Source organism: Leptonychotes weddellii, chromosome 8, assembly GCF_054177405.1.
Source record: "Leptonychotes weddellii isolate Sample4059 chromosome 8, ASM5417740v2, whole genome shotgun sequence".
Classification (NCBI taxonomy): domain Eukaryota; kingdom Metazoa; phylum Chordata; class Mammalia; order Carnivora; family Phocidae; genus Leptonychotes; species Leptonychotes weddellii.
Genome location: NC_138376.1, coordinates 95,747,108 through 95,764,815, shown reverse-complemented (window position 1 = coordinate 95,764,815; position 17,708 = coordinate 95,747,108). Strand labels below are relative to the sequence as shown.

Below are 17,708 nucleotides of genomic sequence, written 5' to 3'. Positions count from 1 at the left end.
TTTTTAAAGATTTTATTTATTTATTTGAGAGAGAGAGAATGAGAGAGAGCGAGTACATGAGAGGGGGGAGGGTCAGAGGGAGAAGCAGACTCCCTGCTGACAGCAGGGAGCCCGATGCGGGACTCGATCCCGGGACTCCAGGATCATGACCTGAGCCGAAGGCAGTCGCTTAACCAACTGAGCCACCCAGGCGCCCCAGGTTTTAGCCTCTTATTTTAAATATGATGAAACTGATATCACTGAGGTGACTTTCCCAAGGCTGCAAAGTTCATTCTTGCCAGAGCTGGGCTACAATCTGCGTCTCCTGACGCACCCCCCACCCCCTGCAATCTGACATTCATTCTTCAATACCCTGTTACTATTAGTGTGCTTTTATCTGACTGCCTCACTAAGCTACACAAACCCCCAGTGGGGGATGTCTTTCTCAGAAGTTTTCATCCAGCTAGTAATTTTCATTGCTTAACAAACACCTCACCTTAACATCTACGTTAAAAAATCCTGGTGATATCCTTTCTACAACTGCAGTCCTCTCAGCCTGTTATTCCCTTCATTTAACCTTCCTCCCAGGCTTGCGTTTAGTTCTACTGAAATAAGGCACGTATTTCTGCCTTTGCAGGCATGGTTGCTCCAGGCCCTACGCTAAGAAAGTGCTTCACACAGGTTACTTTATGTCACACAACAGGTAAGAGAATGGACATCGAGCTAGGTAAGTAACTTGTCTCAGGTCACACAAATCAGGAGACACTGGACTTAAGCCAGCGTGTTTGGTCAGAAGCCGAAGCCCATTATACCCTACTTCAACAGAACTGTCCGCCTTTTCTCCTGAAGGCTGTCAGGAAAGAGTAAGGAAGGTCACTGCTTTTCATATTAAGAGGAGGGGAAAATCTCTGCAAAGTAACTATCAAAGTAATACTTCATACATACACATTCTGCATTGATATTATATAAAGTAATTTACACACATTACCTCATAGCAGGCATACTTATGGAATGGCGAATGGAGTAGCTTCAGGGCAAAAGCAGATTAAAAGAAAAAAAAAAGAAAAAAGAAGATAGCACAACATAAGTACATGAGAAGCTCCCTATTCACAGTTCTAAAACAGCAATTTCAACTGTCTTAAGTATTCCTTGCCCACCCCACCAAGATGACGTTTGTTTTCGTTGGGTAGGGTGGGCCACGGTCAGCTTTCAAGGGTATAAGGGAAGAGTACACTGTCCAAGTTGGGTGTTATTTTATGTCCTGTGGGTTCCCGGTATGCCAGGAAATCTGAGGAGAATGTGTGGTTTCTCCAGGTGCTCCCAGGAGCCCGTGGACATCCTCCCCAGGTTCAACTCCCACTCCCTTCTCTTCTTTCTTCTTTCAGGAAGAGAGGAAGGGCTGTACCTAGGAAGGTACAAAGGCAGGTGAAAGCTAGTTGTTCCGTTGTAGAGAAACTCTCCAGAGGAATATATGTGGTTCACATAAGACATTCAAGGAAACACATATCAGGCAAATACAATCCACACAGTCCAACATGGGAGCAGGGACCTCTGCATCCATTCTAGGATATCTGGTACAAATACATCAACATTTCTGAGAATTCTAAGAGTTTCAGCCTTCTCACTCTATTGATCCTATGGTAGCTGGCTCATCTTCCCTCTGATGGATCACCTGTTACTCCTTTGTGAGTTCCACTCAGAAATCAGGCTAGGATGAGGGAGGAAGCCCTATGTATGGGGTCTCTGTTCCTGGGATAGTGCTCCCCCATTACACTTTCCAACACCATCCCTGCGTCTCCTCCCAAGAAGCTAACAGTAAGGGATCAAACTCCTCACCCTTCCCCGACAATATCCACTGAGGTCATCAGTATGGGCAGCACTTTACTAGAACTCAGAAAGAAAAGGACAAAAAAATTCAGGGAGTACTTATGGTCTTACTTAGACACTCCACTTAGAAAATATAGGCAAATATTTCCCCAGAAATTACATTAAAAAAGGAACTAGTAAAAGAAATTAATCAGCATTATCAATCTATTCATCTCTTTAAATACAGGCAGTTTTCTTAGGAAAAAAAATCCACCCCCCAAAAAATATATCGTAAGATTCCTGCTGAAGGAGGGTTTAATTGGACAGTTGCACACTTCCAAACATATGAGCTTCTGGAAACCTTTCCCCTCTTCAACTTCAGAAGGTACAGAAAGTTGAAGGTGAACCATCCACATAAGAAACAGTTACAAGACGTTCAGAAAAACACAACACTTTTCTGTTTCTCGATTTTACTTTTTACACGTCTCATAAAAACATACAACTCTCAATTTCTGCTTTTCTTTTTTTCTTCTTTCAATACTGAGGACCTCTGCCAATGCGGGAAGGATTGAGAATGTAGGAAGGGATTCCTAAGAGATTGCTCAGCAAGTGAAACTGGTATAAATGATTCCAAAATGAGACAACTAGATGCTTAAATAAATTCAATCACATCAGAAGCCCTACACTCTGTAAACCCCTGGTCACGAACACTCTCAGGAAAGGAGACCCCATGTTTTGGCTGAGGCGCACCCATGGTGTGAAGGGAGCAGTGGACTCTGGGAAGGAAGGGAGCAGCAAGGGGGCCGGTAGGGCCCTAGAGGCAGCGCTTACCCAATGGAGTGAGACCTGCAGCCCGGGGAAGCAAAAGAGAGAGCAGGACCAGAGTTAGCATATCAGCACCGCAGTGCCCTTGTCCCCCCTCTCAAGAGCCCCAAAGCAAAGATGACATGACTCCATTCATTACTCTTTGGGAGTATACTTTTTAATGTGTCTTAACAATTACTATATCAACCTCTTATAAGTTGTACTTCTAACTACTGTTCTCATGACTATAGAGAGATGGTTGGACTCGAATAAAAGTTCTATGCTTCCTTCAAAGAGCCTCATCTCCACCTGTTCACACGTGGTTTGAACAAATGACTGAGAAGTTCCAAGAAGATGCCGGTATTATTATAAAAACAATTCCAAGAGCTTGCATTGCTTCAGAGTACTTTCATAAATGTGTCCTTGTTTTACCTTTGCAGGAAGCATTTTAGTTAGGTAGCTGTGAACAATGTTATTTTACAGGTAGAGAAAGAGAGGGGGTTAGTTCCCTAATGGGGCTATGGGGACTCAGTCAACGGCAATCAGGATAAAATGAGAATCTTGGCCTGAAAAATATGACTTGTTTTTATAAAACACATCAATTTAAATCCTCACAGAATGCTTTTCATTAACTTATTAAAAGGCCCAAGTTCTAAGTTTTTAAAATCTGTAAGTATTAACTTGTAATAATTAAAAAAAAAAAACTGAGAGGTATCTGAGCTTTGCTGGAAATCTTTTTGAACAAGTTCAAAAATTTTTTCCCAGAATGCACAGAAGAATTTTATAGTATAAATAACAGGAATATAGGATAAAATGATACTTTATATTAAAAAAGAGTTCAAAGTAAAATGTGATATAATTTTTAAATTTAGCATTTTATAAATTGGCAAATCAATTTAAACGAAAAATAAAAACTTTCTCATTTAAAAATCTTTATTATACAGAATGTAAGTAATTTTCAAATGTGACTTTCACATACGTTACTTGTTCTAGCATAATTTAAAACTGAAAATTTTTTGTAAAACTCGTTGCTTTCGCAGGGACTGATCCTCAGTTATATATGTTAGATGTTTTAGTTTGAGAAAAATATAGGTCTGAATTTTGCAAACTCTACAACATTTTACAGGACCATATTTGAGTCTCCAGTGACATACTTTCCAGTATTTTTAGCCAAGTTTATAATGAAAGTATTGTATCCTCTATATAGAGAAACAATTAATGAAAAGTTTGAAACTTCTGGAAAATAGATCATTCGTTACCCTAAAACAAAGCCACACTGAAACAGAGAAAAAGAAGTCAACACAACCTTGATGTTATAGCCAATTAGTTTATGAACGTGAATATATTAACATACTGCGTAAGTGAAAGGGTCTTCATTTTCTTCCACTTAGGAAAACGAACAAAACCTTTATGAAATACCACAGTGCACTCCTGTTAATGTATACTCCCTCATTTCCATTATGTGGGGTCACCTTTTAACTGAGATGGTCACTTAGGATAAAAACTAGCATTTATTGAGTGCTTAATAAATGGCAGGCTCTCTTCTCTTATCCTCATTTCGTAAATGAGAACACCTGGATACAGGTGAGCTAAGTTACATGTGGCCTCCTCATAACCTAACCACCTGACGGTGAGCCACTTAACAGCTTGTTACAAATGCAGATTCCTAGACTCCGCCCAAGACCCACTGAGGCATGATCTCGGAGAGGTGGAATCTGGAATATGTACTTTAAATAGGATTCAGCGGTGTTTGTAAAGTCTCCTAAATTTGGAGAAGTAACACTTTAGTATCATGGGGTGGTTCTAGTGTTCCAGTGGAAGGTTTCAACTAAGAATGTGGAGGACAAATTTTATAAATATGGCAAAATATATTTCCTTGGATATAGCAGGTAAGAGTGTATTTTCTGTTTTGAGAAATTATTTAATTATTTAATTAGTTTAGATAAACATTTTTAATGCCATTGACATGACAACAAATTTTATTTGTAATAAAATGTAATAATAAAATGTAATAAAATCAGGGTTAATTAATAATCCAGAAGGTTTACCTATTCATCACATGTAGCCTCTGAAAAATTTCAGTTGCTTTTCATTATCGCATTATCAATAAATACGAAGATAAAACAATGTAATTCAGATTCATGCACATGTAACTCTAGCCTCATGAATGCCAACTTGTGAAGATAATGCAGGGGCACAATCCAGAAATGTATGAAGCCAAAAATAACCTAAACACAACAATATAAATATTTGCCTCTAGGTATCGAAGTTGTAGGGTAGTAAAGAAATAGTTTAAGAATCCAGTGAAATTATATGCAGTTTTTTTAAAAGGAAGACATTTAAAATGTGTACTTCAAAACTTTTTAAAAAATGAATTTGATTTCTAGATAGAAAAATAAAATTGATATAAAGTCTCCCAAATATATCACCAAATTCAAAATAAACTATGAAAGGTATTTAAACAAGCAAAAAAAAAAAAAATGAAAGTAACAACTCTATAGATAGGTAACTTACTAAAACATAATGTAAAAAATAAAAATGGTAAAAACTGCACTGTTTTTTCTGGCGCCTATAGTGAGGACAATTGGTTCTCAGTTCAAAATCTTTATGTTCACCCTAACTTTATATAATAATGAAATACTGAAAATAACCCAAATGTGCAAGGACTATATACCATGGTACCTTTTTGGAATAAAAGAATAAAAATGTATGTTTTTAGCATAGAAAAAGATCCTAGATGGATGTATACAAAAATGTAACTTAGAATAGTTTATCAGAGTATATTCCACTGAATGCATATTTAACTTACTGTTTAAATTTTAGTGAATAAAATTCAGGATATGCTGCATTCTTTTGAAATCCCCCCCCCCTTGTTACCAGTAATTAAAGGAGACCCGGATCTCCCATTTTTATTAGGTCATGTCCTAGTGGAAAGGGCATGTTTGGGACCAGGCTCACTAAGCAAATCAGCAGGCAGAAAACTCTTCATTATAAAAGTCGATCTCAGTCACCAATCATCATCAGCCGAGTAACATGTTAATCCAATTAAAAAAGAATATGTTAGGAAGACCAGCCAATAGAGAAAGCTCCCCTTCCCTCAGAAGGCCAAAGGCTTAGCAGCGTCCCCATGGATCTCTCCCACAGTACCTCATGTCTCCAAACTTCTTGCTGATGGCCGTCCCAACGTTGCTGAACGCTGCAGTTGCCTTCTGCCCTGCGTGACTCAGGGTTTCGTGTGTTTTCTTGTAGCTAGAAGTAAAACAGAACAACAGAAACACAGTTTATACATCATGACCGCCCACAGAACATTCGCCATCCTTCTCCCTCCTTACTTTGAAAATTCCTTTTCTAAACAGCTTTAGGAAGAAGATGATCCACAGAAGTTCGTGATTCTATTCATTGTCTGGGGATGATGGGTTGACTGCCACTCATCGGTGGGAAAGTCAGAACGTTACATCTGAATTCAGGAAAAATACTCATACGCAAGCGTAACGTGCAGGTCAGATGTGTAATCACAAGCAACAGATGTGCTCTCAGAGTACAGTCATTCTTAAAGAAGTGTGTGTTTTAACTCTACGAAGAGACACTTGCAAGGAAACAATTAGCCATCAGAGGTAACACAGGACCTAGAAAATGCATATTCAATATGAAGATTCAGCTTTTACGTTCAGGGGTAAAATTAACAAGAAAAGGGCAAACTAGTATTTTGCTTATTTTTCTAATATTCATGGCTGGAAATAAGAAGGGCACATGATCTTAAGATAATATAGTGACCTTTTTCCAAAACAGTTTTAGGAAGATAATTCGGCAATTGTCTGTTCATTGGCCTATGTTCCCACCAGACTGACTCCTTGAGGACTCGGAGTAAAAGTCAAAGTCCACACAACAGGCCTCAGGATGATCTTACACGAGCTGGCCCTCTCACCCTCCTCTTCCCACTTGCTCCCCCGGCTCCAGCCCCCAGGACCTCCTTGCCAGTCCACGGACATACTAGGCCCCATCCTGCCTTAAAACCTCTGTTCCAGCTGCTCTGCCACACGATCCCATCATATTTGGGGGGGGAAAAAAGGGTTTTGTTGTTTTGTAAATGCCCCACTTTGAAAAATTAAAAAGAGCAAAACCTGCACCCTTAGTAAGACTGTGAAAGCCACCTTTTGCTGTCGATCAGGGCCAGAGATCCCTGGGGCCTTGGCCAAGTGGATGTCGGCAGAACAGAACTGGGCTCTGGAGGCGGGGCAGACACATGGGTAGAAAAGGATACAAGGAAAAGCGAGAGAAGAAAGTTCACTGAGCATCCACCCGGCACTGAGTCTGTACGGCCTGAAAGGGGGCTCAAGGGAAAAGTAAAGAAAGACCCTGCAACATCCATGACCTTTGTGTGAGGCTGGGACTGGCGACTAGTTAGAGAATTCCTTCTTGTGTTGCTCCTGCATTTCTACAGGAATTTCTTGCAATTACAGCAAATATTTAATTTTTGCTTGTAACTGTTTCTTGTGAGCTGTTCCCTGTAGTTTAACTTTATATATTTGAGAATGCTTCGAATTTTGAGATGAGGTGACTTTTGAACAGGCGTGGGTATATCACATTCTGCATTCGATGGCTTAATTTCAAAACAGCTAGCCAGGGAGAAGTACATCTAGTAAGCAATAAGTGCTAGCTAGCTACGTTATGTTTCAAACGCACTCCTCTAGAACAATGTGTGGTGGGTATACATGGGCATCGGACTACTTTAGTGGAGTATTGGTGACATTAAGTCCTCACCGTGAAAAATGCAACTCTATACCTATGTGAAATGTTAAAGTTTAAAATCAACCATCTGGAGAGCTCAAAGGAGAGCTGAAGAGAGATTTTTAGGACTGTTTACTCTTTATTTATGAGAATTACATAATGTTAAATCTGAAAGGCACTAGAGTCCAATTTCTTCAGACTACAAATGATGGGACTGAGGCCCAGAGAACTGTGTGACCTTTTAAAGACAGAGACAGGGCTAGGACGAGTGTGCCTGCCTTCCTGCAGAATGTCTCCTTGCCTTGGAGATGACAGACATTTGAAGGTGAGTGAGGTCAGCTGTCTATAGTGCAAGTATTTGTGGAGAAAAGTAATAATACTGCATCTTAAGACTTCTAAGATGTACCTCTTTCCCCATATTTTTACACCTCTCCTCCCTAGACTAACGACCACATTTCTTAAAAACGATTACTAGCCATCCTACATACATTACATAGAGACCAGTAATTGAGGGAAAGAGATTTAGGGGGAAGGGGGCAATGAGAGAGGGTGATATGAGAAGAAATGGTTTCCCAGAACAAAGTAACCGGGGATCCCGTGAGAAATAGGCCATGGGGCTCAGAGCACTTAAAAGCTCTAAGAAGCACTACTCACATCACAGTGTAAGCCAAGGGAACCCCTGGAGCTGTGTACCGCAGAGACCCTGTAAGCTTACACTGCATTCTAATTGGGCTCGATCTTAAAACTGAATGAAGTCATACACATCCCTATCTAGAGGCAAGGCACCCACATGTTGAAAAAAGACCCTCCTGTCAGGCCACTGAAAATCCTGAAGGATGTCATTGCATTTACATCTTATTCCCTTTATTGTGCCATGGAATTCAGTACACAGTCCATACTCCTAAAACTCCTAAAATTACGTTCCATAATATTGAAATAATGAAAAATAATGTAAACACCAACCTTCTGATTGACCTGACAACCTTGTAATTTAAATGGAAATGGTAATTTAGCATTTTAGATGATGTCTCTCAAGCTAAATATAAAGTTACACCATTGCTGAGTTACATCCTTGATGAAACAGGAGACAACTACATTCTCCTGAAATAAACGTCAAAATGTTACGGGACCCTCAGCTTGCTGTCATTTGTGCACTGGGAGGCAGAAAGATGGGAGCAGATGCTCCCAGAAGTCTGTGTTATGTGCCTTTCCTCTGTGTTCCTGTGATGCACTTTGCACAGCTCTTTCCAAACACATTTTTCACTCTGTTGCAATTACGGTTTTCCAGTCTGCCTCTGTGACCTGCCTATACTTCCTGAGGGCAGGGCCTGCATCTCGTTCATCATCCCCGTGTCCCTGGGGCCTGGATACCCCAGAGCAAGAGCCACAGGAGGCCAGAGGAAGGAAATAGAGTCCGGCTGACTGCCAGACTTCAGCGATAGAAGAGAGTCAGGACTTTGCAGTGTGCGGCTCCGGACTCTGGAGGAGGGCCACGGAAGCCTGCCCTCGAGGCAAGGGCAATTTGTCTTGGGGGTCTCCAAAGTGATTCCAGCAAACAGTAGCTTTGTGTAGGAGCCTGTGGGTCCCGCTGGAATCTGGTCCAGGGCTGAACCTTTTTTTTTTTTTTGGTAGAAGTGTAACCGTGCTAGCAAATCGTAGCTCACACTTACTGCATATTTATATGCATTAACTCACTGAAGACTTGTTATTGGGAGAGTTTTTTAATTTAGGGCATAAGTAAACTTTCTACTTTTCATTGAAAGTCAATGGGAACACAGGCTTTACTTTTCAGAGATCGTTTGGCTGGAATGGATAGCCTTTTTTTTTCAGCTTTACTGAGGTACGAATGACAAAACTGTAAGATATTTAAAGTGTACGTCGTAATGATTTGATATACATATACATTGTGAAAGAATTCCTCCCACTTAATTAACACATCCGTCACCTCGCATGTTTTTATATATATTTTGGTGAGAACATTTAAGTCCTACTCCCTTTGCAAACTTCAATTATACAGTACCGGTATCAACTAGAGTCACTGTTATACATTTGATCCTCAGACTTTTATTCATCTTATAACTGGAAGTTTGCATTTACCAACCGTCCCCTTTTTCCGCTACTCTACTGCCCCTAGCAACTACCCTTCTACTCTCTGCTTCTAAGAATTTGACTTCTTTCTAAAAAAATTTTTTTAGATTCCATATATGAGTGATACCATGCAGTATCTGTCCTTCTCTGACTTATTTCACTTAGCATAATGCCCTTGAGATTTGTCCATGTTGTCCAAAGGCAAGATTTCCTTCTTTGTCATGGCTGAATGTTATTCCATTGGGTATACATATATATATGCCACATCTTTCTCTTTTCTTTCTTTTTTTTTTTAAGATTTATTTATTTATTTTGAGAGAGAGCACAAGCAGGGGGGCAGAGGAAAAAGGAGAGAGAATCTCAAGCAGACTCCCTGCTGAGCAGGGAGCCCAATGTGGGGCTTGATCTCATGACCCTGAGATCAGGGCCTGAGCCAAGACCAAGAGTTGGACGCTTAACCAATTGAGCCACCAGGAGCCCCTAAGCTACATCTTTTTTAAGGAATGGATAACATTTACTGGCCAGAACAGTTGAACTGTTTGGCCAGCACACTGACAAGGGGATCTTCAGTAGGGAGAAGTAAGGTTCTCTGCAAACCGAATAAAAGGCATTCTATTGACTTTTCATGCAATTCACCTTGTCATGTCTTACTGATTTGAAAGTAGTGTCAGTAATCAAAAGGAGAAAGTATATCTTCTAAAACGTTTTGACTTAAAGCATTTTTTTTACACACAAATGAAAGAATTTAAAATTCTAAGTCTTTTGACAAGAAGATATTGTATAGCACAAATACATTTTTTTGTTACGGGATTTTAAGAAGCTTATTATTTTAACAGTTGCCCATGCAGCATTTCACCAAAGACACAGAAGTATTTAGGCTTATTTTCTTCCGGAGGTTCCTTAAACATGTTACCAAAAGAGATTTATCACTTGAACCTGGAAAAGAAGAGCCTACTTCCTGCTTTGTGTGATAAGATGAAAGGCAAAAGGTAAGCAAAATAAACAGCTGTCTGAGAGATCGACTATGTGTGTCTTTTGAAATTAGGTCTTTAATCTTCACTGGCACTTCCCAACTCCACCAGTGCGACAGTGGGCTCCTCATAAAAGAAGAGGTAACTGTCATTACTGACTATAATGCTTTGGAAGTCTTAGAAGCTCAAAATCAAAGAGTAAATAAATCACAAACGAAACTTCAATTTTCAACCACCATGCATTTTTTAATGCTGCATTTTACTCTTTATAAGGATGAAGTTATTAATTGTTGCAAAGGGATGGAATGGTTTAAATTCCTTCCCAAAACCTTCTCCCCTTGGCAGACCTACCATTTGGTCTGTAGTACAGCTTAGAGGGGTTTATTAGTGGAGAAATGTCATGGGTTACCGAAGGCTCAAGACTTATTAAAATGAAGCCTATCAGTTTGAATAGCCCACAAGAACGCTGCATTTCTGAATTCCTACTTCTTCTACCTACAGAAGAGATTCAATTTCTCCTCCTGTGGCCTCCCTACCTCTAACACACCAAAGCCTCCCACCTCCCCCGTGCCTCTTTAAAGCCCAAAGACAACACAAAAAAGCAGCAGAGAACAAACAACAACAAAATCCCTTAAGACAACAACAAAAAAAGGAGGTGGTGGGAATTTTTGGTGTGTGTTCTTAAAGTCTCTCAAATCAAAGCAAGACAAAACTATGACAAAAACAATAGCAACAACAAACCCCAAATACAGATGATCTTTTGACCTGCTACTGTATGGTTATCTTTCCATAAAGGGGATAATTTCAGTATGCTGTGCAATTATTTCTACTCATTCAGTCCTATTCCTACTTGAATCCTACCGCAGGCTAAAATATGCCAAGATCCTTCATTAACATATCATAGATTTTCTTTTCAGTATAAATCAAACTAAATAGGTCATGATTGCTTAATCAGTATGCAAAGTATTGCCTCTGGGAATTACCTTCAATCCTCTGACAGCTAAAATTCTTTTTAGTGCTTTGAAATTTAATTCTACCCAACCTAACCCTACCCAGCTCCTCATTCCCTCACATCAAAATTTTCATCCTATGAGGCATAGATCTTGTCCTAGAATGGGTACCATGGCACTAACAGCAGGGATTTAATTAATTCAAGGGGAAAAAAGATTCTGTAACCAAGCCCCACCACCACCACCATATGATTAAGACCTTTCCCCACCCCCACCTGGGCAGCCAAGAAAAGAGGGTGGGAGAAAGGTGCGCTCCTGAGATTATGTTACTGATATATTTAGGCCTCCCTCTTAAGAAAGGATTGATTCTTCCTTACAAAGGCAGGCTCACAACATTCCTAAAAGAGCGAGGAGTCCATGATCATCCACATTTATTAAACAGTGTCTGAAGAACTCTCGTGTAGTCCTGTAGCTTTCAATGACATCAATACGCAGATGACTCCCCATGTTTATTTCCATCCCTAACTCTTCCTCCGAGTGGCCCTCTCGACATAGAAACCTGTTTGTCACCAAAACAGAATTCTTGGGTCTCCCCCACCAGACTTGTTTTCTAGAAGAGCAAACAGGCCTACAACGTATCAGATACCATTCTGCCTGCTTTACAAATATGAACTCATTGAATCCTCACTACCTGTGAGATAGGTACTAATAGGATCTCATCTCACCGATCCTGGGGACCTAGATTTCAATCCAAGCAACTGGAGTCCAGAGCCCACGTGCTTAGCTGTGATGCATGTAATACCCACTGCTGTACACAGTCCCAATGCTCAATTGGCTGCCCCGTCAAAGATCCGACAGTCACGTTTGATCCCTCTATTTGCCTCCTGTCCCACCCCCAAACCTTTGGGAAATCCCCCCGGCCTGGCCTCCACATCCTGTCCCCTCTCTGTCCCTCACTATCAGCACCAACGTGGACTACTACAACAGTCTCAGAAAGGATCTTCCAGTCTCCGCTCCTGCCTCTCCCCATTCTGTATAACACAAAGAAACCAGAGTGATTTTTTTTAAAAAGGTGAATCGGAACAGATCACTTCCTGCTTCAAATCCTCCAGTGGCACCCAGAGCCCTTGGAATAAGACCCCCAGTCCTCCCCACAGTCTGGGAGGCCCCCCAGGCCCAGACCTCCACCCCTCTCACTACCCCGCAAAACCACTCCTGGCCTCGGGGTCTTTGCAGCAACTTTTGCCTCAGCCCCAAAGCTCTCCCCTACATCATCACAAGACAGGATCCTTCTGACACACGGGTGTCAGCTCAGAGTGACCTCCCGGGACAGCACTAGGACAGGACTTCCCTCCCTGGGACTCTGTCACAGTCACCCCTGCTCTCTCCTCTAGCCTGTCACCCTGTGCTGTTCTCATCACCGTACTCCTGACAGCTCTTCCTACGGTGGCTTTGTCACGGGTTTCATGCTCCTTTCTCCCTCAACACTCTTAAGTCCCCACTCTAGGGACTTTGTCCACCTTGTTGAGTCCCACATCCCGAGGGCTAAGATTAGCTCCTGGGTAATAACGACTAATAGTAGACACACGTAAAGACTTGTTGGGTAAATGAACTGTCATGATCCTTTGAACGGCTTTCTAGTGCCTCTGAAGTAAGAGTAACTCTATTAACAGATACCACGAGGCCCTGTGCAAGCCCCGGCCACTTCTGCCTGCTGTCTCCACAACGCTAATGAACTGGACTGCTTTCCCGGGGGACAGGGAGGCTTCTCTCCTTCTGGCCGTCACCAGGCTGGGCCTCCCCCAGGAGGCTCCCCCTGCCCCTCCTGGCCTGCTGAAGCATCTGTCTCTTGCCTTGAAAGACCTTCCCTGAGACCCCAGGTAGGGTTCAATCTCCTGCTTCATACATAACACTCTATTTTCCTTCACATCACTCCTCATACTTACCGTTTAACTGGGTATTCGGAATAACTTGTAAAATACACACAAACAAAAACCAAACTCTGTTTTCCTGACTAGTCTTTCAACTCCATAACCCTAGGGAATAAATCTATTCATTCGACAAAAAGCTTGATACTAACTAGACTGCCTGACTATAAAACCAACTTGTTTTTCAAACATGAGAAAACCAGAGACTATATATTCTCCCGTGTGGGGGGAGGCTACCCACCCTCCTTGAACTTGCTCACTCTAATTCCACATCTCCGACGACTGTGAATCTCTCCCCACCCTGCCCCCTCAGACCTAGGGCAAACTTGACGTACCCTCTGCCCAGATACGGGCTGCTCCGTCCCTCCCGTCAGCAACGGGAGAGCCAGAGTCGTCCTGCCCTCTGTTTGCTTAGCCCACTCCTGCGGTGTGGTTAGGGAGGCCAAGCAGAAAGATCCTGCCTGGGTCTTACACCCCAGAAGGCAGTGCAGATCAGTGTGGCAGGAGGTGCCCAGGACCAGGACACTGGAGCTCGCTCTGCCTCCCTCTGTCAGGACCACTAAGTGGTCTAAGCTACCAAAGTGCAAAGACAGAAGCCAAAACTACTGACGGAGAAGCTCATTTAATTAAGCACCTAAAATCCAGCTCTCCTTTATAGGACATTGTTCCTATAGTGTGGTAATATCTATTTTAAATTGATAAACACCCCCAGCGGTCTCTTATCGTCTTCCATAATTGTCACCATCGGGCTGGGGAAGGTTAATCTGCCTCTGGAGATAACTCGATGGGCTCCCTGGCTCCATCCTGCCCTACTCTGGGCTGTGCCCTGACACAGTCTGGATGAGCTCTTGGGGGACGCAAGCATAGGAGCAGATAGGACTACAAGGCTGTGATAGGGGAAAAGAACATTCTCCTTTACATGGAGCCCAGGGGAAGCAGAGTGGGGAGACATCAAGTTCCTTTTAGATAGAACTCTTCATACGAAGGGCACCTTCGCTGAGGTCTGAGGGCTTAGTTCTCAGTGACCAGCATGCAAAGCTGACCGCCAGCAAAACAGAAGCAACTGCTGCTCATCACTGGTACTTACTCCTCTTGCCAGGCCTATCTATGTCCGGGAGAAAAACTGATTTCCACTAAAATATTAGGAATGTAATAACTTTACCATCCAATGGATAATGCCAGGGAAGAAAATGCATAACACGAAGACAAAAACTAGGGGCTAATGTTAGGGCTAGGGATAGGAACTTTCTCCATCAGCCTCTAGCCCCCAACTCACAAAAAAAGAAAAATTACATCATGATGTGGGTTCCTTCTTCCCTTTGATACGAGAACACCTCGCAAGCAAAATATTTTAAGTCATTAGGAAAGCACCACAATAGTTGAATATTTCATGTATTTAAAAAGTAATCCAATAAAAGTATGATTGCAGAATACCCAAAGTATTCTGTATCTTGCCTAATATTAGACAAAAAGATAATGGGGAAGCCAAAACCATTTCTGGTGGTGTGAGCAGGAAAAACTCACTTTTCCTGTGTGTCTCCTTTGCTCTTGGGCCGACTACCACACTCACAACACATCCGACACCAGAAGCATGCTTTTTCCCTCACCAAGCAATTCTGTGACACCAGCTGGGTATCCTAAATTTTAAGGCACCGCATACCCGGAGAGAGTGTCAGCTCCCACAGGTGAAAGGCTCAATCCTACAAGAGCACCCCCCTCATCTCACTTCAGATGCCAATGGCAAGTTCAGGCTATCACCTGTGTGCTTCTGACCAATGGGCAATAAATCGGAGGTTTCCATGACCTCCTTCTCGAGTTTGATTAATTTGCTAGAGTGGCTTACAGAACTCAGGAAAATGTTTCCTTACTAGATGACTGGCTTATTATAAAAGGATATGACAAAGGATACAGACAGGGCGAGGTATGTGGGGAGGCCTGTGGGGCTTCCATGCTCTCTTCTGGTGCACCCCTCTCCCAGCACCTCTCTGTGTTCATCAACTCAGAAGCTCTGTGGATGCCATGTTTTGGGGATTTTTATGGAGGTATCATCGTATAGGTATGACCAGTCATTAACTCCATTTCCAGCCCCCTCTCCCCTCTCTGGAGGATAAGGCACAGCGCTGCAAGTCCAAGTTTCTAATCATGGCTTGGTCTTTCTGGTGACCAGCCCCCCCCATCCCAGAGCCACTGAGAGTCACCTCATTAGAACAAAGGATACTGCTGCTATTCTGGAAATTCCAAGAGATTTAGGGACTCTGTGTCAGGAACCAGGGATAGAGAGCAATACATATACACACACACACACACACACACACACACATATTTCTATTATCTCATATGGCCTTATCCCAGCTCTAAATATTCCCTAGAGTAGAAGGGATGAAAAGCACATCCCCAAAGTACAAGCACTTCTTTTTAAATTAATGGGCAACAAGTCTGTACTAAACCTGCCAACCACTTGGTATAGAAACTGAAAATCCGTAGTGAATCCCAAGTATTCTGAGGAAAAAGCACCTGTCCGTTTAGAATTGTATGAGAAAACATAAAGAAAAAAAAATCTATTTAACAAATGCTTAAAAATATAGAATACAGAGAAAAAATACAAACCCATAAAAGTCATCTGGTGAACAGTTTAATTTCATGAAGCTACTTTTTAGAGTCTGCATCATGCAATGTATTTAATGATTATTCATATTTATTTTATTTCTAGAGAAAATATTTTTCCTAGCCACAAGTACCAAATCAGCCTCATAGGAAAAAAAATAAAATAAATAAATAAAAACCCAGAAGAGGTGAGAGACAGCGGTAAGTGATTTTTTAAACATTCCATTGGGATACTTACGCAGCTGTGGTCTGCACGTCGTACCAGCTTCTGCTGAAATTCTGTTTTAATTCATTCATCAGGTTCATGCCGAGTTTCTGTTTTATCTCAACCAGATGCCTTTCTTTCGCTGATAAAACTTGCCGTAATGTTGTGATTTCGTCTTCTAGCTACAGATGGGAGGGAAGGCGGTGTGGAAAGATGTGAGGGCAGCTGAAACACACACCTGCAAAGCGCTTGGTGCTCCAAAGCAACCCTCTGCACACTGTCCTATTACCAGGCCCTCGCTTACCTATAGCAAACGCAGCCCACGGGCATGACGGTCTGGTATTTTAAAATAGAAACAGATTATTTTAGTTTTAATGATTATAAAAGTAATCACTGCTCCTTATAAAAAATTCACTCAAACAGCAAAATATAAACAAGAATGATAAACCTATAACCCACTAGGAAATAGCTGCCACTTGATTTTTTGGCTTCTAATCTTCCAAATGTTTTAAAAAACAAAAACAAAAACAAAAACTCAGGGCTTGAACTCACAACCCTGAGATCGAGACCTGAGCCGAGATCAAGAGTTGGATGCTTAACTGACTGAGCCACCCAGGTGCTTCCCCCAAATGTTTTTTTTAATACTGTACATAGATATAATTTTTGAACAAAAAGTTGGCTTTGTACTGTATGCCTTTCTCCTATAAGCAACTTCAAGTGTCACTGGTCGGTACCGTGTGTTTATCTTTTGCCCATCACACATCACTGCATTGCTGCAGGCACAGACTGAGCAGACACTGTGGTTTTTGCCAAGCTAATGCATCAGGAAGGGAGGAACAAGGGAGGACAGCATGTATACAAGGACGTGATTTGTGTTGCTTTTTCTTTTTAACAGTGTATTGACAAGTAACTGATGTACAATAAACCGCCCACATTTATAGTGTATAGTCTGTAAGTTTTGACATGTGTGTTACTCTTGTGAAGTCATCACTGCAATCAAAACAGTGAACACATCCATCACCTCCAAAAGTTTTCTAGGTCCTCTTTGTAAGTCGTCCCTCTTTCTTCTCTCCCCTCCTCCAGGTAGCCGCTGATCTTTCTTTCACTCCACAGCTCATTTTTGTGTGGCTTTGTTCACTCAGTCTAATTATTTGAGATCTTTGAGATTTATCCATGTTGCTGCATTATCAGGGGTTCTTCCCGTTTTATTGAAGACTGGTATTTCATTGTATGGACAGTGTGTTACCTATTCACCTGGTGAAGGACATTTGGGTTCAGCCAATGCAAATAAAGCTGCTATGAACACTCATGTACAAGGTTATGTATGGACATATTTCCTCTTTCCCCTGTGTTAGCAGAAAAGCAAATCTCATAAAATTGCTCTTGCTCACTATGTAAAACAGTATGGAGATCCCTCAAAAAAATAGAACCACCATACCACCCAGTAATTTTCCTTCTGGGTATTCATTCAAAGAAAATGAAAACATTAACTCAAAAAGATACATACAGGGGCGCCTGGGTGGCTCAGTTGGTTGGGCGACTGCCTTCGGCTCAGGTCATGATCCTGGAGTCCCTGGATCGAGTCCCGCATCGGGCTCCCTGCTCGGCAGGGAGTCTGCTTCTCCCTCTGACCCTCCTCCCTCTC

The 17,708-nt window shown here is 41.8% G+C and overlaps 1 protein-coding gene across 7 annotated transcripts in view; it reads right to left on the bottom strand.

The window, feature by feature from the left end:
• TPD52L1 (TPD52 like 1) overlaps positions 1 to 17,708 on the bottom strand; it is a 93,623-nt gene that overhangs the window by 7,757 nt on the left and 68,158 nt on the right. For 4 of the 7 annotated variants that reach the window (XM_081828928.1, XM_081828925.1, XM_081828927.1 and 1 more), the window contains 3 exons: positions 16,097 to 16,245; positions 5,737 to 5,838; positions 968 to 1,006 (listed from right to left, as the gene is read on the bottom strand). In XM_081828928.1, coding sequence (XP_081685054.1) covers positions 968 to 1,006; positions 5,737 to 5,838; positions 16,097 to 16,245 — 290 coding nt within the window. The remainder of the gene's footprint in view (positions 1 to 967; positions 1,007 to 5,736; positions 5,839 to 16,096; positions 16,246 to 17,708) is intronic. The other 3 variants (XM_081828926.1, XM_081828930.1, XM_081828932.1) reach the window with 1 other exon arrangement.